At 33.5% G+C, this 21,547-nt stretch overlaps 1 protein-coding gene across 1 annotated transcript; it reads right to left on the bottom strand.

Annotated features, from left to right (window-relative positions):
• Positions 1-1,937: 1,937 nt before the first annotated feature.
• On the bottom strand, positions 1,938-19,115 carry LOC134256222 (treslin-like). The gene is made up of 19 exons (XM_062738886.1): positions 18,267-19,115; positions 16,143-16,434; positions 15,845-15,905; positions 15,465-15,566; positions 14,693-14,849; positions 13,857-14,094; positions 13,460-13,553; positions 12,928-13,049; positions 12,497-12,682; positions 12,218-12,369; positions 12,030-12,130; positions 11,366-11,459; positions 10,939-11,021; positions 6,136-6,372; positions 5,799-5,886; positions 5,028-5,067; positions 4,691-4,813; positions 4,140-4,307; positions 1,938-3,737 (listed from the first exon to the last, which is right to left on the bottom strand). Exons 1-19 carry the CDS (start codon positions 18,957-18,959, stop codon positions 2,005-2,007), a joined length of 4,764 nt encoding a protein of 1,587 aa, XP_062594870.1. The 5' UTR covers positions 18,960-19,115; the 3' UTR covers positions 1,938-2,004.
• Between the last annotated feature and the right edge of the window lie 2,432 nt (positions 19,116-21,547).

Below are 21,547 nucleotides of genomic sequence, written 5' to 3'. Positions count from 1 at the left end.
TAAGCTAGTGTTAAAGTTTTAAATAAGTATAAAAATCTCCAAGGTCAAAAGGTCAATGTAATTAGTATCAAATGAAAGGTCATGCCACATAAAATACTTACGTAGAGCATGAAAGCCCTAACCCTAACCGTTCAGAAGTTATGGTCAACGTTCAATTCCTTAAAACATAGGTCAAACTCCAAGGTCAAGGTCAAAGGGTCAAAGTTATTGTTACAAATGAAAGGTCTTGTCATAAGGATCAAATATGTGAAGTATGAAAGCACTAGCCCTAACTCTTTAAAAGTTATGGTCAAGGTTTGCTTTTTTCAAGTAGGTCAATCTCAAAGGTCAAGGTCAAAGGGTCAAAGTTCTTGGTATCCAATGAAGGGTCTTCTCACAAGGATTACATATATGAAGTATGAAAGCCCTATCCCTTACCGTTCAAAAGTTATGGCCAAGGTTAATGTTTTTTCACAAGTACGGAAATCTACAAGGTCAAGGTTGTTAGAATCCAGTGAAAGGTCTTTTAACAAACGTTGCATTTGTGAAGTATAAATGTCCTGGTGTCTACTGTTCAAAAGATATGGCCAAAGTAAAATTTTAAAATTTTCATGTAAAAGTGGGTCAAACTCCAAGGTCAAGGTCAAAAGGTCAAATTTGGTGGTACATAAAGAAAGGTCTTGTCACAAGGAATACACATATGAAATATGAAAGTCATAGCTCCACTAAATCAAAAGTTATGGGCAAGGTTAAAGTTTTTGCGGACAAACAAACAGAGAGACAGACAGACAGACGGACACGACAAAAACTATATGCCCCCGAAACTTCGTTTACGGGGGCATAAAAAGTCTTTACATGCAGTCAAATAAGTCTTTGATAATGAAATCTACTTTTTATGCCCCCGAAGAAGATTCGAGGATATAGAATTTTTTCACTGTCCGTGCATCTGTCTGTCTAGCTGTTTGTCTGCAAAAACTTAACCTTGCCTACAGTCTAACGTTTGAGCGAGTAAGCCAGGGTTACAGCTTTCATATTTCACAGGCGCCTGTGTCTCAGGTGTATTCCTCATGACAAGACCTTCCTTTGGGGACAGCCAAAGAATAAGATAGGACAACAGCCAATCCAGGCCCCCTCTTCAAAGAAACTTATATAATATGTAATCCAAGGGTACACCCAAGCCTATCCCTGTAATTTGGTTGCCTAGCAACACATCAAACATAACAACCATGATTTGAATTTAAAGTCAATTTCAATTTGGGGGCCATGCGACATTACTTGTCCTATCTTGTTCTTTTGCCTCTTGACCTTGGAGTTTAGACCTCTTTTACAAAAAATTACCAAACTTTATCTTGGCCATAACTTTTGAGCAATTTTAATTTTTAAGCACCTTAACAAAGGACAAGATAGGTTAAGACCGTTTTTTGGCCCATCATATCAAATAAAGGGCCAGATTCGGCCGTTACCATACCTTATCCTTTCAAACATTGACGTTAAATGATTGATGTGCTCATTAGGAATAAATGCAGCTTTGTAGATAATGGTAACTAAATAGCACCTATATTCCAGCTGGGCCCTAATGAATGTGAAATTGGCTTCAAGGCTAGATATGATTCAATACGCCCTGACTTAAATGATTAGTACTTATATAGTTCCCAAATCCACATACATGTATTAATTGTATTTAGATCTTTGTCTTACTTTTAAAAAGCAACTATTTATTATATATAAAAGAAAAGTTTCATAGATTGTATATTTCACTTTATTTATATTTTTAAGATCAATAGCAAAAAGATAATTATATATCATTGTTTTCAATCTGATTAAATATGATCATTTTACAAAATTTTTGTGCCTGTATCATTTTCAAAGCACTTCTAATAAGAGATGTACACTTGATTTAAAAATCTATATAAAAAAAATATTATTTCATAATTTACATATATATTTTCACATGGGTTTATTGTTCCAGCACTTATTTTTTGAGACACAGTGTCATCTAGGATGACTAGATGAATTATACTGAAATCACTGCTGAAGATTTAAGGAGCGTCTTGATCGGGGTCTTTGATGCTTCACAATGGCGACATTCCTACTAACGTTTGGACTTTTCTCCACTATATCAGAGCTGACAAGAGGAGAATTCATTAGATGCATCAGACTTTTGGCCGAGACATTAGGAGAGTATTTCCTACCAGAAGGAGACACCTTTTGTCCGGAATTTCCTCCATTATTTGAACCTGACAAATGTATTTTTCTAGTTTTTTTCCCGGATCCAAATACTGGAGAATTACAACCAATGTCAGTGTGTGTGTTCTGTTCTGTGATATTTGTGTCCATCTTTTCCCCATTTTGACTCTGTGACAAGAAAACTTCATCATTTGTATTGGAAAACTCCATGGAAGAGGTACTAGCTTGAGACAATCTACTTAAGTGAGAATGGAAACCCAGACTGCTAGACTGGGAATCTGTCAAGCCTGTTGTGTCAAATCCCTCACTGTTTCCACTAGCAAAAGAAAGCAATGAAGTATTCTTTTCAATTATTTTGTGATGAAGGGTATATGATGTTCTTAAAGTACTCTGATCAACGTTTGTTAACAATGTTCTCTTCCTTTTGCTTGGTGAGAATATGGTTGACAGGTCCTCTGTACACTCCAGGCCTCTCTTTCTGCTGTTTATTTGTCTGTCTTCCTGTGACAGGGAAGAGAAGATGGTTTCATTGTCCTCTTCAGCTGCCTTGCTTTCCTGGCTGCTTTGAGTACTATCAGTACCAAACTTCCTTGCCAATTGTTTGGGAGATAACATGCTTTCATCTCTGCCTCTTTTCCTTCTTTGCCAGTGGTTAAGAGAACTTGGTGTCCGAATTTTCCTTTGGATTTTAGGGGAAGGAGTTTTATTCTTTTCTGGTGATTTCTTTACGTCTTTGTTTCCATCACTTATTGATGTTGAACTTGATGATTCATCTGTGTGTTTTTCATCTAAATTATTTGGTGTCAGATTTTCAGTGTTGCCATTGTCTTTGTCAATAGTGGTAGTTCTTTGACCTTTCACTGGTGTTTTACTCAGTATTAATCTTCGAGCTTTTGGGGTTGATTTTGATGGAGTTTTTCTGTTTTTATTGTCTTCCATGGGCTTGCCCTCAGGACTTTTTCCAAATAAAAGAGCACGGACAGATTTTCTTGTTGGGGTCATCATAGTCTTGGATCTAGTGTTATTACTGGGAGACTCAGCTACTAGCATATCAGGAGATTTTCTGGGTGTGTTGGTAAATTTTATATTTTTGTCTTTTTCTTCTGACTTTTCTAGTCTTGGTGAGTGTCGAACAACTTTTGGTTGACTCCTTCTACAATTAGGACTCTCCTGAAACAAAGCTTTAGGAAAACCTTTGGATACACATGGAGACCTGGACCTTGTGAACATACTAGGGGACTCAGCAATGACTTTCTTTGGAGTTCCTTTTCCTGGTGTCTTGGATGTTTTCTTTTGTGGAGTTGGACTTCCCATCAACTGTGATAGCAAGAATGAAGAATTTTTGTCTGGTGACTTGAATAAAGCTGACTGACTTGGAGGTTTTTTGAGAATACTGTTGAGTGTTCCTGAAGAGTGTTGACTCCTGCCTGCAATTCTATCTCCCAATTCAATGTTTGCTTGGGTCATCGACCTAGACCTTATCAGAGGACCTGCTGAGGCTGAATAAAATGAACGTCTGACCTTATGCAGAGCACGTTTATTCTGGGATGGGCTGAGTATTGATGGTCTCTCTGCAAAAAGAAAGAAATGGAAAAAAATTTAAAATACTTTTGTCTCCAAAGCATACAGCATTTGCAACTGAACAAGGAGACTAATGGAAATGAAACTGAAGACTTACCTGACTTGGAAGAATGGTGACTCATGAAATCATTCACCATTCTCAAGTTTGATCAGATTACTTGACAATCCATGAAAAATACCATTTGTACTCAATTATGATTTCCCCATTTCAGGAATGGTGACTTTTTACTCAAGAATGGAGATTGATCTGATTCGAGGAATTGGAACCTAACTAACTTGACGAACCTCGAGAAAAGTGACTTAATCAAACCTATGTGATATTGACTTGACTTAGGAACAGGGACTGATCTTAGTTCAGGAATGGAATCTCTACTTAAGGGATGAGCACTGACCTGATTTGAGGGGCGATTCCTTTACCACCTTTACTGCAGTATTGCTCAGGGATCTCCTTCTTTCTGCCTCCAGTCGTTTCCACATAGCTGAATTCTTCTGTTTGTGTGACGGGGTCTCAGAAACCAGAGGTTTTCTGACTGGAGACTTGAATGGTGGAGACAATAGGTCTGTCAGAAAGTAAGAAAACACAAGTGTTCTTCACTGGAGGGATATAATACATGTCTATCTTTCAGAGACATTTAACAATTTAGTGTTTAGACCAATCAGAAGATGTATTTTAAGGAATCAATATTTTAAAAATTTATTTGCAAGAGGGCCATAAAATTATGCCTTGTAAACAAAATTGATTTTTAACATAATCAAGTCTTAAAAGCAGTGATTTAAGAAACTATAGGTTTACATGATCAGATGAAAAGGAGTATTCGTGATATACCACAATAGTTATGGCAGTGAATTAACACTTTAACTTAATCACTCAATAGTTTTAATTTCCCCTGACAACAATAAAAAATATTTACGCTAGAAACTGTTTTTTAAAATCTATATTTACATTTAGATGACTTGAGTTTTGAGGATGCCAGTTTCCTTCCTTTGGGTGACTTGATGGTCTCCATCACTGCCACTGACTGTCTTCTCTCTAGCTTTATCTTGCTCTTAAACTGCTTTGTTAAATCTAAATATTACAATTTAAAACATTTTTTTTTAATTACAAAGAATTAAAAAATATTTTGAAATTCAAAATTATTATCCAGGGTTGACTTTCTTTATGAAACCAACATATACAGTAACTTCATATTCATATACTTGAATGAAATTTTTTTCCTCCCTATGAACAAGTTTTGTTTTTATTTTTTTGTACTTGCACATATAAGCAATAATTTCCATACCTCTTTTTGATTTTCTCCTCTTCCGTGAAGAAGAAGGCTCCTAATAATGAAACATACATTCTTTTTATTGAATTATACTGGCAATCATGTACTGTATATATCTTAAAGACCTGGAAATTATTTTGACACTAGCTGTGCATTTATGAATCACAGAATTAAAAAAAAAAGATGTTTGTAAAACACTAATGCCCCCCCCCCCCCTTCAAATAATTGGAATTTTTTGAGGTCCAAGGGACATAACTCCGTCAAACATTGCTTGATCATACCCAAGACAAAACTTGACCTAGGTATTCTTATGATAAATCTGTGCCAAATGTCATTTCAATATGTACAACCTCTGCGAAGAAAATGAATGGAAACTGACGGTGGACCAACAGACAGAACGACTGACCGACAGACAGCAGCAAAGCAATATGTCCTCCCTTCAAAGGGGGGCATGAAAATCACAATTTAGAGCAGTTTTTCAAATCGCAATTGAACCTATGGAGTAAAATTCCACATTTTATTTAGCAATTGTTACAAACCTAAATAATCGATGTATTGTATATGTATATCAAAGATGTAACTTGTATGTAGATCACTTAATTTTCGTATTTTCGCGATCAACTCTTTATTAGCAAGACACAATTTTCACGAATTGTGGTCACTGATATAATCTTAAGGAATTCTTATACGCGAGAATGAAATTTTTGCAGTTAATTCTTGCGAATAAAAAGTGATTTACAGTAATACTTACTCATAATTACTAAGACAAAGTCATTTAATTCTTACCTTAACATTTGATGTAGAGGTGTTGACAAATATCTGACGTTTCGATCCAATATCAGACAAACTAGGGTAGTGCATGATTTTTCTGGTCCTAAAATACAATACAATACAAAATTTAAATTTTGCCTATTTTCCTTTGCACAATGATAGAAAATACTGTAAAATCACATTTTTGTGGGGTCACATTTTTGTGCATTTGAGAAATTTAATTTTGTGGTTGAAAAGTGCTGAGTTGTTAAAAATTTGAAATTTTTACATTTTGTTCAGGCATTCAGTTTGTGAGTTTCTACATACCAGGACCCCATGAAAGTGATTTCACAGTAAAAGACAATTACTTTACCTTGTTTTACTAACTGGCACATCATTAGACTTGGGTAACTCCTCTGAGATAGACGGAGGCTGTGAGGACGATGGGGCTGCACTTTTGTCAAGCTGCTCCGCCTCCAGGGCTGATTTGCTGAACACTGATTGGTCAGCACTGTTGTCAGGAGACAGAATGGCTTCCAGGGCAACAGGAAGTGGCTGCATCAGTTCATCGTAAACATTACCCAGAGTTTGTGGCAGTGTGTGGATGTAACTATAATAAATTACTTAAAACTGACCTTTACTGTGGACAGATTTTTACTTGACACAACATATAAGTAAATATTATGATAAAAAAGAAATATTCATTCTCATCAAAACCAAAAGTCTCTCATACAACAGTTTTAACTTTATACTGTATCAGAAGAAATAGGCATTTGTATTTGTAGTGTTTTTCTCTGTTTAAATTTTTTTCTCAATAGTGTGACCCATCCCAACATTATTATCGGAAGGAAAGGATAAACAAGAGGCCCAAGGGCCTTGAATCGCTCTTCTGATAAATTGTACAACCTATCACTTGTATTTGAAGCCTCTAACCCTAAATATCCTAAAACCTAAGTTGCATCAACTGATAAAAAGTTTAATGATTCTTAGCCAATTAGGACTGAAGATATTTTAATAAAGCTATTAAAAAAACCAGAAGTCTCTGTCGAGACTGAAGCTCTACTGGTTTGTAATTATAGCAAAGGAAGAGAAAAGTACTTAAAAGCAGTTGGGAATTGAAACTTTTCAATAGCAATAAATAGAATAATAATCCTTGATTAAGTCTCTTTATGTTCTTAGTGTAGTCTACTTGCATGCCACATTATATTATAATCAGACTAAAACTGTATTTGGAGTAACATTTTGAAATAATTTAACAGAAATTTCTATTTTTAGTAACCAGGGCAACACAGTTTATCGAAATCAAAAACCGATACACAGAATTATGTATCTTAGTGTAGTCTACTTGTGTGCCAAGTTATATTAAAATCAGACCAAAACTGTAGGAGGAGTAGCATTTTGAAAGAATTTCACAGAAATTTCTATTTTTAGTAACCACGGCAACACCGTTCATCGAAATCAAAAACTGATAAACAGAATTATGTATTTTAGTGTAGTCTACTTGTGTGCCAAGTTATACTGAAATCAGACTAAAACTGTAGGAGGAGTAGCATTTTGAAAGAATTTCACAGAAATTTCTATTTTTAGTAACCACGGCAACACCATTCATCGAAATCAAAATCCGGTGTACAGAATTATGTATCTTAGTGTAGTCTACTTGTGTGCCAAGTTATACTGAAATCAGACCAAAACTGTAGGAGGAGTAGCATTTTGAAAGAATTTCACAGAAATTTCTATTTTTAGTAACCACGGCAACACCGTTCATCGAAATCAAAAACCGATACAAAGAATTATGTATCTTAGTGTAGTCTACTTGTGTGCCAAGTTATACTGAAATCAGACAAAAACTGTAGGAGGAGTAGCATTTTGAAAGAATTTCACAGAAATTTCTATTTTTAGTAACCACGGCAACACCGTTCATTGAAATCAAAAACCGATACAAAGAATTATGTATCTTAGTGTAGTCTACTTGTGTGCCAAGTTATACTGAAATCAGACCAAAACTGTAGGAGGAGTAGCATTTTGAAAGAATTTCACAGAAATTTCTATTTTTAGTAACCACGGCAACACCGTTCATCGAAATCAAAAACCGATACACAGAATTATGTATCTTAGTGTAGTCTATTTGTGTGCCACGTTATATTAAAATCAGACCAAAACTGTAGGAGGAGTAGCATTTTGAAAGAATTTTACAGAAATTTCTATTTTTAGTAACAACGGCAACACTGTTCATCGAAATAAAAAACCAATACACAGAATTATGTATCTTAGTGTAGTCTACTTGTGTGCCAAGTTATACTGAAATCAGACTAAAACTGTAGGAGGAGTAGCATTTTGAAAGAATTTCACAGAAATTTCTATTTTTAGTAACCACGGCAACACCGTTCATCGAAATCAAAAACCGATACAAAGAATTATGTATCTTAGTGTAGTCTACTTGTGTGCCAAGTTATACTGAAATCAGACCAAAACTGTAGGAGGAGTAGCATTTTAAAAGAATTTCACAGAAATTACTATTTTTGTAACCACGGCAACACCGTTCATCGAAATCAAAAACCGATACAAAGAATTATGTATCTTAGTGTAGTCTACTTGTGTGCCAAGTTATACTGAAATCAGACCAAAACTGTAGGAGGAGTAGCATTTTGAAAGAATTTCACAGAAATTTCTATTTTTTAGTAACCACGGCAACGCCGTTCATCGAAATGAAAAACCGATACACAGAATTATGTATCTTAGTGTAGTCTATTTGTGTGCCACGTTATATTAAAATCAGACCAAAACTGTAGGAGGAGTAGCATTTTGAAAGAATTTCACAGAAATTTCTATTTTTAGTAACCACGGCAACACCGTTCATCGAAATCAAAAACCGATACACAGAATTATGTATCTTAGTGTAGTCTACTTGTGTGCCAAGTTATACTGAAATCAGACCAAAACTGTAGGAGGAGTAGCATTTTGAAAAAATTGTTTACAGACAGACAGACGGACAGACAGACAGACGGACGGACGGACGGACGACGGACGCATTACTATCGCATAAGCTCTTCTGGTCTCTGACCAGTAGAGCTAAAAACATTAGTAGGTCATGGTGACCTACTTTAAGATTGAAGTTTTCTGAGGACTCAAAATGCATTAATAGACAAACTAAGATTGAAGATTCTAAGCCAATATGTATTTGAGATATTCAAAAGTAGGTCACCTTGACCTACTTTTTGGTCTACATTCTTGGAAAACCCAAGATGCATCAACTAACAAAGTTTGATGATTCTAAGCCAATAAATACCTGAGATATTCAAAAGTATGTCACTGTGACCTACTTTTTGTTCGACATTCTCTGAAAACCCAAGAGGCATAAACAAACAAAGTTTGATGATTCTAAGCCAATAAGTACCGGAAATACTTAAATATAGCCATAAAATGTCAAAAGTAGGTCATCGTGACCTACTTTTTGGTCGACATTCTCCGATAACCCAAGATGCATCAACTGACAAAGTTTGATGATTCTAAGCAGATAAGTACTGGAGATACTTAAATATAGCCATTAAATGTCAAAAGTAGGTCATTGTGACCTTCTTTTTGGTTGACATTTATCAGAGGCCTAAGATGCATCTGCTGACCAAGTTTGATAATTCTAAGCCAATAAATACCTGAGATATTCAAAAGTAGGTCACTGTGACCTACTTTTTGGTCGACATTCTCTGAAAACCCAAGAGGCATAAACTAACAAAGTTTGATGATTCTAAACTGATAAGTACCAGAAATACATAAATATAGCCATTAAATGTCAAAAGTAGGTCACCGTGACCTACTTTTTGGTTGACATTCTCCAAAAACCCAAGATGCATCAACTGACAAAGTTTGATGATTCTAAGCCGATAGGTACTGGAGATACATAAATATAGCCATAAATATTGAAAGTAGGTCACCTTGACCTAATTTTTGGTCGTCACTCTCCGAAAATCCAAGATGCATCAACTCACAAAGTTTGATGATTCTAAGCCAATAAATACCTAAGATACTGAAATATAGCAATAAAATGTCAAAAGTAGGTCACAGTGACCTACATTTTGGTCATTTTTTAGAGTCCCAAGTGCATCAGCTGACCAAGTTTGATGATCATTGGTCTGAAGGTAATTAAAATATGTCTTTTAAACAATTTGAAAACAAATGCCTGCAAAATTCTAAAGTTGGTCACAGTGACCTACTTTTACTTAAATATGTTTTAAGGTCCCAAGATGCAGCAAGTTACAAGATTTGATGATTCTAACCCTCTCAGTGTCTGAAATAATGGGATGAAATGTTTTAAAAAGGATAAGTCATAAAGTTCAAAAAGTAGGTCACGGTGACCTACTTTTAAGTTGACGTTGTTCAAGGACCTAAGATGCATCAACTGACAAAGTTTGATGATCATAGGCCTTAAAGTGTCCTAAATATGCCTTCAAATCAATTTGAAAACAAATGCCCGCAAAATTAAAAAAGTAGGTCACCGTGACCTACTTTTGAATTAACATAATGTGAAGTCCTAAGATGCATCTACTTACAAGATTTGATGATCCTAGTCCTTATAGTAAGCAAAATATAGACATTTTCATTAATTGTAAATTTAGGTCAACTTTGAAGTGACCTTGAGACCACGCCCTTTGCCCCAGGGTCATGCCTTGAACAATTTTTAATATTCAACATATCCTGATCATTGTATGTAAGTTTGGTGAAAATCTGCCTGGTGGTTCTGGAGAAGAAGATTTTTTTGCAACCAGTACTTTTGGTTTTGTTTTCCTGATTATCTCCCCTTGTTTTAGGGTCCCAACCCTTATTTTAGTATAAATGGTAGCCCTTGGGCCAAGGATACCCTGTGACAAATTTGACACTGATTGGCCAAGGGGTTCTTGAGTTATGGCCCATATTCTAAAAAGTTAACGCACACCGCACGACGCACCGCACAAATGGCCATAGCATTAGCTCTTTGAGCCTTTGGCTCAGAAGAGCTAAAAAGTCAATGTTCTATTCTAAGATGCATGAAATAATTGAGATTTGCATTTGTGTTGATCTATTCAAAAGTACAGTCAGAACACTTTTTTATCAATATAAGTGACAACTGAACATTACTCATGCATGTAATTTTCTTCATTTTTCTTACTAGTATTATTGATCTGAAAGGAGATTTATGTCTTACTTTTCAACAAGACTGTTGTTCATAAAGTCAGACAGGGACTTAGGATCTGTGTTAAAGCTGAGTGTCCTCAAAAGAGTCACAATCTACAACAACAACAACAAAAATGTGTATTCAAAGCTACTTGTAATATGGTAAGAACTTGACCATGGGTACTGTATACATGTATGTGTAAACATGTAATTTTGAAAAGTTCAAATACATATGAATTTAACTAAGGTATTAGTTCTGCAATTCATGATCAATGTAAAGTAAAATACATGTACATACATGTGTGGTTTGCAATAATATACCAGTACATATAAAACCTATTGATCCAACTTCTGAATGACAAATTCACTAAATTGCCATGTTTTAAACATGCCAAAACATGTAAAACTGTAGTATACTTCTAATGTGTGAACACTAGAGGATGAAGACTGTTGGTTACCTCGTTCAGTCTGTTATCTTCCTCTGTCATGGACTGGTCGCCCTGTTGTAGAACCGAGAGAATCTCAAACCTCAGCACTGTCTGTAGCTGTAGTCTACAAAATTCGTCAGCTAGGTTTAAAAAGTGCAAATTATCTGTATACAAAATCTTGTACCTACGACTGTAAAAACAGAAAATTTTGTTAAGGATTAATTTTTGTTTATTTCATTGTTACAATTATCAATTTATATACATGTAATTTACAATTATCAATGATATCTAAATTAAATCCCACACGCAATTTTCATATGTCTATATATTGAATAGTTTTACTTCCAAAACGACGAGTTTTAATGCCAACGAAACCATTTAAGATAACAAATCAATAAAATTTGATCCTCATGAAAATAAGTGTTTCTACAGTATGTTCAATTGAGAAACAGATATTAAAAGTACTGTTAGTCACTTTTAAATGTAATTCATGAGAATTTTACTTTCAATTTTATTTTAAACACATTGTGTATACATAATGTATTTTCAGTCAGAGACTTGCTCTATCCATGTTTATCCATGTACCAGTACAGTGTCTTACATGTATCTATTTTCAGACTTACTCTAGCCGAGTCTGATATACATTGTCTTATATCCATGTATATGTGAAGTATTTTCAGTCTGAGAGACTTACTCTGTTCGTGTCCGACTTTTGCTTTCCTCTTTCTGATGTCTCTCTTTCAGGGATCCAATAGGAATAACTACTCCTCTCTCCAAAAGCTCAATACACTTTTCCTAAACAGAAAATTAATATTTATCTTCTATAGATCAGTTGTATAACTAAATCACACATCAATTTTTGTTTGATAAGTCAGAAATTACCTGGGGATTTTCCACATTCTTATCTTTTAAGTAATGCAATGGCACCATCACTAAACTCTGTGCTGCCAAGTAAAAATTTTCACATCCTTCCACTACCCTCTCATTGTAAGATTTGATCAAGTAGTCTACAAGTTCTTCTTCTGATGCAAACTCTACAAATAAATAAAAGTACTCTTACAGTATTGAAAGATGGGGTCATATTAAAACAAAGCAATTTCTATATTCTTTTCTTTAGCATAGATTTCTATCCATCAGCATGTCATTAACATGCATATTTACCAGTCTGAAAGCTGGTCATATCTGCACTGGTATTATTTTTGACTGTCTCTTGATTTTTCGTTACTGCAGAGTTGTCCTCCTTGAACACAGATGATCGCCTGCTCTTGTTCACCATTAGAACACCACGAGATGGCAGTGTATCTGTACTGTCTGATTCCGGCTGAGAGGGAGTCTCTTCTCCAAATTCTTTAACATTGAAAAATAATTGAAAGATACCAATGAGTCGTACTTCTTTATAAAATATATGTACATTTGATTTTCAGTAATTTCTGGCACTGGACTTGGGTATTATTTTATTTTTATTCTTCGAAATCCTTTCACAGTACTTTCCTTGATAACATTACTGTATTACTAAATAATATATCTGATGTTAAAATTCTTCATATGATGATTTATTTCTGATGTTAAAATACATTGGCATGATTACTAACCTTGCGTCTGGGGCTGTAAAGTCTCTCTTGGTCTGATGGGCTTATTCTCTTGTCGGTAAACTTGCTGTAGTTCTTTTAAAGTTTCAACTTCTTTTTCATTCAGAAATTCCAGTTGAGATATTCTTTGAAAATAGAAAAGAATACCGTATAAGTAGAATATTTAGCAAGGATTTAATTTTGCCATTATTAGCGATGGTGCTGAAATTGCTAAAATTGAATATCGTGAAAAATTAATTGCATATTATTTGCAATAGCTTCTTTAGTTAGCATTTTAAAATCGCTTAATTTACGTTTTGCTAAATATTGATTTTAGGTAGTAAACGCTAAATTTGCGTCTCGCTAAAATTTCCACTTGTATGGTCTGTAAGTAGGCCAACATTTACTTGAAAAATTTATCTTTTGGCAACGACATATTTGGAAGAACTGCTATAACAAAATTCATACAAAATACATTTTTTAAAATCTTGAAAAAATATGTTTGCAAGTTTTCATTAGCTTCAATAAATGCTGCCACATTGTTGGTAAAACGTACCTGTCGTTGAGTTTCTCAATTAGAGACACCAGACCTGATCTACATCCAGGTAAATGTGTCCTCCCCAGCACATTGGGATCAAAGCACTGTTTGTCTAGGAGGAAGAAAAGGGGAAAAAATTATATAGACTGCAAAATCTGACAATTAACAGCTGTAAAAATTCAAAGCAAAATCTGATGATGCAAAAGATTAACATATCTTAAAATATGTTTTTTAGTAATTTAAAGTTTGTGAATATTAGAAACTTATTGAAAAAAAGAAAAACTTTTTTCAACTCTTAATCAGTTTCTGGGTTTTAATCTTGGTCACTTTGTTTCATGCTTTATACATAGAGATAACAAGTACAAATACTTTAAATTTACAGTACAGAGTCTTGATGTAAATTTTTTTGTAATACTTTTCTGATCAATGGATGTGTCTGCACATTTGTTGCTATGTTGAACTGCTCTAGATATCAATTGATCCCATGATTTATCCTTCATAACTTTAGCTTCCTTTTTAGGTGAGGATTGTGAGCACAAAAGTTTTTTCTCCACATCCAGGGATCCGCTAAGGCAAAGTGAACTCAGTGTAGCTGATGTGGGGGTCAAAGGTCGCATGACAAACAAGACAGGGGTGCTCTTTGTCACTAAAATCTGAAATGGTTTAATAAATAATACATGTTCACATATCAAGAAAGTACATTAGTTAAGTAAGAGATCACTCTGTTATAATTCCTTTATAATTTTACAAAGGAAGGTAATGTCATTATTATGCATTTCATGTAAATTTTGTACCATTTGTAATGTATTATTTAGGGGGAGGGGAGGAAGATTGTGAAAAGAACCATTCATTTCATGAATTTAAGCAGACCGATAACTTATATCTCAGATTCCACAATAAACCTGTTATGAAATTTAATTTGGTTTTTTTTTCAGAGTTGTGTTCTAAAACAGCTTTTATCAGGAGGCTCTTGGGTCACAAAGCTTGCCTGAGTAACTTTATCTTTGAATCATAGTTTACTTTACTACAGGTGCTTTTAGAAAATAAACCAGCCCTAACATTAAAAAAAAACTTTTGACCGGGGGTATGACATAGTACATTGTATTGTACTAGCTACTGAATTTTGTTTTGTTAGGAAAGATAAATTGGCCTAATTTCCAAAAGATTTCAATGGCTATGGTGTTTTTTTCTTATTTCTTTTTTTATCTAAAATTTGATTTCAAACAAAAGTTTCCACATTGAAGTACAAACCAAAGCTTGAGCTGATGCTATTAGCTTCCTTATCAAGTCTTCAAATTGCAGCAGACAGATGCCTTCCATTTCTGTATCATCCCCAGAACAGATGAAATCCTCTCCATATTTGTGCATTACAAATTCAGTATCTCTTAAAGGAAGAACTGCATACATCCTGAAGGAAAAACAAAAAATTCTCATAATTGATTAGAATACTGTAAATTCCTAATTATACATGAGGAATTTATTATTGGGTAATTCCGCGAGAAGAATCACTCATGAAATAAAATGTGTCCCTTTTGTTTTTAAGGTGATGAAATCCATGTAAATTCTCTTGAGCAAGCGCCCTTGTGAATCATTATTCTTGCAATTTGATGTTTAAGAGACATTTCGTGATTATAAGTACTAGCGAAAAATAAGGAATCTGTAATAGACAAATACAATGTTTCCATGTACATTGTAAGATTACCAACAAACAAGTGTCACACTTTTTGACTTCAATAAATTGCTGCAAATACTTAAGAAACAAATCATATTATTCAGTAAACATGATGAATTGATATAAATAGCAATTGGTCCACTGGCATATTCTATTTCAGATGTGTTTCATAAATATTTCATAAAGTACATGTATTTAAGAAAAAACTTCCAAGATATTACCAGATTTCAACTGTATATTGTATTTTATAGGAGACTCTTAATCAATTTTGTATTAATTCAAAGTAAGATTACAAATGGCTTTCATATAATGAACCATCACAAGTTCTGCCTCCCTGCAGTTTTACTATACCTTAGAGTTATGCTGTTATCATTTAGAGGTAACAAAGAATGTTTTTCCTGAGCAGTTAAATTGTCCTTTGGACAACTTTTGTGTCGTTGAGGCGACCTTGTACTGTAAAAGAACAAAATATATGATTTTTTTTAACTGATTTCAACCACTAACAAGTTATATTCAAAGCATATAAATGAATAGTCCAGTAATGAGTTTATAGAATGGTCATGTTCAAACTTAAAAGATAGGAATAAAATGTTTAAAAAAGCATGTTTAAAACATTCAATAATATCAAATTGTACTCTAAGGAAACAAAACATTTTTTACATTAAATCAATAATGAAATGGAAAGCATCATAGTGCTGACTAACAACAATTTTAACTCTGTGTTCAGTCACCTTGCATTCAGTGTTGTAGCTTGTGTAGGAGAAATTGTGAATTGGCACATCAGCGAGTCTTCTGTCAAAAAAAAAAATCATTGAAAACAGGCACTGATAAACTAACTCATCACCTTATCATTAATTGTACCATATCCATCATTGAAAAGTAAACCTAGTGAATTAAATGAAATTGATATTTAATCAATAAAGTATCATCACAGGATAATAAATACTGTAGGTTTCATTATACATCTATAAGTAATTAATTTATTGAAAATATACAAAGTATAATGATATCAATTATCATGGTTCATACCACTTGATGTGAGAGTACACTTGATTGTGGAGGATTTGACAGCCTCAGCTCGTAACTTGTACTGATGTTGTTGTAGATGATATTCTATCACAGAGGTGTAGGAAACCAGTCCCATGACAGCCGATGGATCTTTCTGGGTGTGTGGAACACCTTCAACTGGAGTTAGACTTGAGAAAATATTTCCAATGCACTGTCTATTCGACTGAACCAATGATTCCACTGGTATAAGGCTTCCATGGAGTTTATGGATGGCAGTTTCCACAAATTGGACACTCTCTGGGTTTACATCAAACTGCAGAAGTATACATGATTGATATATACAAATTTGTGTTTTAAATTCTAAATTCTTTGATCCAATATAAACAAAATTACAAATCAGGGATGGGGTAATCGTAATCAGTAATCGTAATCAGCTGTAATCGATTACTGTTTGCCAAGTAATCATGAGTAATCAGTAATCATCCATTTTTCTGATTACAAGTAATCGTAATTTAATCGATTACTCTCAAAAAAGTCTTGTAATCATGATTACTTTTTGATTACTTTATGATTACAATGAATAAAAAAGTTCGTAAGATGATGGTTTTAAATGATATTTAGAAAATATATTTCAGTGTGCAATTTTTTTTTATAAGCAAAAATTTTGATAAAAATTATAGGCTATATCTATAGCTTTATTTTCTATTGCCTTCAGAAATACTTTCAATCAGTTTCATTGACTAGGCAATTAGTAAAATCTCTCAGTTCCTAGCTATATTCAGTTGTCATTTCAAATACTTTTGCATCTAAGCAATTCGTCTTGTGGTACTAGATATATATACTGAGGAATATTGCCACAGGATCATTTTAAATTTTGACTTTTTTTGTTTCATGAACATGTTGTATGCAATGCACCTTTTTTTTACCTCATATAAACACAGTAAATCTTTAAATATACAAATAAATTTTATCCAATGTATCTTTCTGATGTGTATTCTAATAAGAATTGTAACTTTGTTTACTTTACTAAAAATAAGTTAATTAATTAGCAAAAAAAACACAGGTGTACTAAAGAAGGGCAGCTGGGGTAATGATAACAATAGTGAACTAATTATGCTTGTCCATGTGTTAATTCTAGTAAAAACATTGAGCAATTGGCAGTTAAATTGAAAGGTATATCACACAGATCAAAATGGTCAATTATACACATACAACAGATCTTTATTGAATCCCTTAAACTATAATATGTCTCATTTGATTGACAAATTAGAAATATTTTTTACTCAGTAATAACACAGATATTTACAAGTACAAGTATATATGATAGAAATAAGATGATCAGATTAACCACCTTGAGCATCTATATAAAGACATATGTAACCAAGCTTGATCTGAACGCTTCCTTTAAAATGTGAATGATTAAAATAAATTTTCAGAACATTAAACTTTTTTTTTTGAATTAATGTAATCTAGAGTAATCACAAGTAATCATGATTACATGATGGAAAAGTAATCAGATGTAATTGATTACTTTTAAGAATGGCTGTAATCAGCTAGTAATCGATTACTTTTAAAATCCAAAGTAATTGTAATTTAATCGATTACTTTTGAAAGTAATCGACCCCATCCCTGTTACAGTCAGGGGTGTGATTGAAATCCATCATTTTTAAAAATGATGATTTTCAGTCATTAAATTGATTTTTAATAATGATGGAAATTCATCTTTTTTTAGTAAAATGATGAAAAACAGTCATTTCTATTTTGAAATTTATTTTAGAAATAGAGTTATCTCTGATATTAAAAATGAGCGCACTTAATTATCTCATTAGTTTTACGGGGCGCACTAAATTATTTTGGTTTCAATTACTTGTCAAGATGTTTCTCTACACAAGGGTCTATGGCAGGATAGTGTACTATATCTAATTACTGTAGTAAATGGGATGGGAAAATTGACTTGAGAATGGAAATATGATGAAAAGACGTCATATTTACAAAAATCAGAAAATTGTGTACATTATATACTTAGAAGAAATGACCATTATCCATCATTTTCAAAAATGACTGATTTCAGTACCACCCCTGACTGTGTTACAAATTATAAGTTTAACAATTAAATCATTCTTTTATTGACTGAAGTATACTTACAAAGAAAACATCAGTGTCTATCCAGTTCAGTGAGAGCCTGATTTTATGAGAAAATGTGCTTATTAAGTCTGGAGGCATGAAAGAATCCAGAAAGATTTCATCATCAAGTACAACTTTTCCTGAAAACTGTCTTAATCCTATAGGATTTTTTGGACTGTTCGCAAATAAAAACACAAAATTTTCTGTTTTGTTGTGATTTTCATTTTTAGCACTCTTTCTTCGACTTTTTACTGGTGAGAAGATATCAGGATCTTCCCACTGATAATCCAGAACAATTTCATTAAGAACCTTATTCAGTATATTCGCTGGGTACTGTTTTCCATGTTTATGACCTTCAGAGTCAATATCTGTCTGAATATCCTGTATTGACGTCTCGATATTTCTCTCAACTTCATTTTCAAATTCTTCAAAGTACCTGGTTTTGAATTCTTTGAAAAGGTTCACAAGTCTCTTCAATCTGTATTGTGAGGAATTGTAAATCTTGTAACTCCATTTCAAGTGTGGGGTTTTGTTACCTCTTTTTAAATTCGATTTACTTGTGACTCTGTCGTTTAAAGCGGTCAGGATTCGAAAGGCTGAAAGAGTTACTCTGTTAGCCAAAACTTTCGCTTCATTTTTCACGTCTTGTCCACAAACGCCTTGATTGCCATCAACCAGAAAAAGTATTTTACATTTCACTGAAGATTCTGACATCCTTAAAAAGATACCTTTATTCTTACTTCATCTTTCTTGTTATGACTTTAAACAGTCTGATGATCAATGTAGGATTCCTAGTGAATAGTTTACAGGTTAAGATAATGATACAAAGACAATGTTTTTACTTTCAGTTGAATTTGCCGCCGCCATATTTCTTTTCTTCCGGCTACATAGTCGTACGAGGAATTTTCGATTCGCTCACACTTCACGAAAGCCTATTAGGATCTATGCAATTTTAAAACACTTTCAAAAATTAAAAAAATTGAATTCTATTCAGAACCCCTAACTAGTGCTTTTCAATTTACTTGAGTATATACTGTCAATATAATCTGCAATATAAAAACACATGTACTATTAGCAGGGACCTACATAGCTGGTATATTATAGGTCCCTGCTATTAGTGATATTTCAAACTAAAGAAAAAAATACATAAACTGAAGAATATGTCAAAACTAGAGCATGTAGAGGGTTTTGCTAAGCCCATCTGATCTTGTAAAAAAAAAAAAAGTATTAATTTAATTTTAAAAACGATAAAAAAGTGTTGACTAATACATGTAGTTTATTCAAATAGTTTTAAAAAACATGCATTTTATCAGCAAAAGAATATTGCTGAGCAGCACCGTAACTATGCAGTTCTCTGTTGTTGGTACATGTACCTGACTACATGTACTGTACACATATGACCTTGTGACAAGATGCACGGACTATCCTAATCTCTCTGTTGATTACCTGTGCGGTCAAGCGGAAAGTGATTTCCTGTTACGTAGTTGATGTATATTTCACAGTTGTACAGAACAATGGGTTCGTGTTTATTGGAGTCATGTATCAATGCAACAAAATGATAAAATGACACTTGTTAAAAAACAAAAAGACCCCCCCACCCCACCCCACCCTGAATCCGCCACTGATGTACTCTAAAGTACTCTATCGTACCACAGGTGCTTGAGGACAGGACCCCCCCCCCCAATACAGACCCCCGGGCCTGTTGGACTTTTTCACATAAATTATATATGGGTGACATATTTGTGATATAATCTATCCTATCAATTCAGAAAATTTGCTTAAACTTACATTTTATAAAAATATCTACCCTCTCTATATATAAATTGTTGATTTTTATATAGAGAATGTAGGGTAGATTTAATAGAACGTTTGTTTTAGGTAATTTTTCGATTTGCTGGTAAAGATCTTATCACAAATATGGCAACGAAAGATTTTTTATAAGAAAAAAATCGAAAAAGCCCAGGGGTCTATATCGAAGGGGGGGGGGGGGGTCCTGTCCTCAAGCACCTGTGTATCGTACGTACTAGCTTACTCTGTTTAGCAGGTTGGGACCAATCGCCCAAATGGGATATAATAGTCCATTTGCGATATAATATCCCAAATGGGCTATAAATTTACAGTGCAAAAATTGAAAATTTTTATTTTGGTAGTAAATATCATAAATCTGCATCAGGACACTTAAAAAGGAATAACTTTTGGTTGACAAGTTTTCCTGTATGCCCATTGTTTATAGGAGATTATAACTGATCCCTCGAAAGTTCCTTAAATTCTTGGGGATCAATCTAACAAACGGTAGGGTTGCAGAAAAACTTATAAAATTAAACAAAATTAAGAAATTATAGGTATAAAAATATAATTACAATTTGATATAACTGATTTTTTAACCGATTTTGCAATTAATAGGTAGGTTAACGTCGTTGAGTGTGTTTTTGACGTTATGATAATCTGTAGCTCTTAAAGAAAGGGGTAATAAAAATATTGTTAAGAAAAAAGTAATAAACATACACTCTTGAAATTTAAAACATAGAAATTCGAGAATATCTCCAATATTTTTGTCATGTTTTCATGTGAATCCATTGTGTACGTCATATTTTGTAATTCTCTATAAAAATAGAAAAATTTGCTAATTTTTTGCATTTTGAGATGCCCCCTGGTAACAAAACGGTAGAATTTCGTGTGTATAATATAGTATTACTCATCAAATATTATAGTTTGAACAAAATGTCTATTGTAGTATTTGTATAATTTGCTTTAGAGTGCTAAAAATTGGCATTTTCCTATATAATCCTATAGTAAATGTACCTGTATTTTGAGACGGTCCCTCAAAAATACCTGGACGGTAGATTTCCCCCAAACTTTGCATGTACACTGAGGTTAATGTAAGTTATATGTGGTATAAAAATAAAGTGTTTCCCTATTGTAGTTTTCACACAATAAAACTATAGTCGGTCCCCTTTTTGATGCGGATTTATATTTATTACCAAAATAAAAATTTCCAATTTTTGCACTGTAAATTTATAGCCATTTGGGCGATTGGTCCCAACCTGTTTAGTAGGACCGAAATTGCGAAGTTTTAGTAAAATCATTTTTTTTAAATTTGGTTTTCGATAAAGTTTTGCGTAGTAACTTGAAATTTTCAAAGGGGGGGGGGTGCGAAAGCTTTGCGTTGTAAAGCGAAGGTTAGGCTTTCTTCGCGAATGTTTCGCGTTATGATGCGAAAATTTCACGCATTTATCATTCGCAAAACTTCCACGTTAATTTTTCTTTTTGACATCATAGTACAAACAACATAAACTTTTCAT

Source organism: Saccostrea cucullata, unplaced genomic scaffold (genome assembly GCF_032062105.1).
Source record: "Saccostrea cucullata isolate Sc308-1 unplaced genomic scaffold, CSIRO_AGI_Scuc_v1 ctg945, whole genome shotgun sequence".
NCBI classification, from domain to species: Eukaryota; Metazoa; Mollusca; class Bivalvia; order Ostreida; family Ostreidae; genus Saccostrea; species Saccostrea cuccullata.
The sequence above is the reverse complement of the archived record's forward strand: the minus strand, read 5'-3'. Positions and strand labels throughout refer to the sequence as shown.

Excerpts from the sequence above, each read along its gene's own strand:
- LOC134256222 (XM_062738886.1), bottom strand. The coding sequence starts at position 18,959 with ATGTCAGAATCTTCAGTGAAATGTAAAATACTTTTTCTGGTTGATGGC. Across the intron at positions 13,554-13,856 it reads CACATCCATTGATCAGAAAA|ACAAACAGTGCTTTGATCCC; the intron begins GTATTACAAAAA and ends TCTTCCTCCTAG. Across the intron at positions 12,131-12,217 it reads AGAATGTGGAAAATCCCCAG|GAAAAGTGTATTGAGCTTTT; the intron begins GTAATTTCTGAC and ends TTTTCTGTTTAG.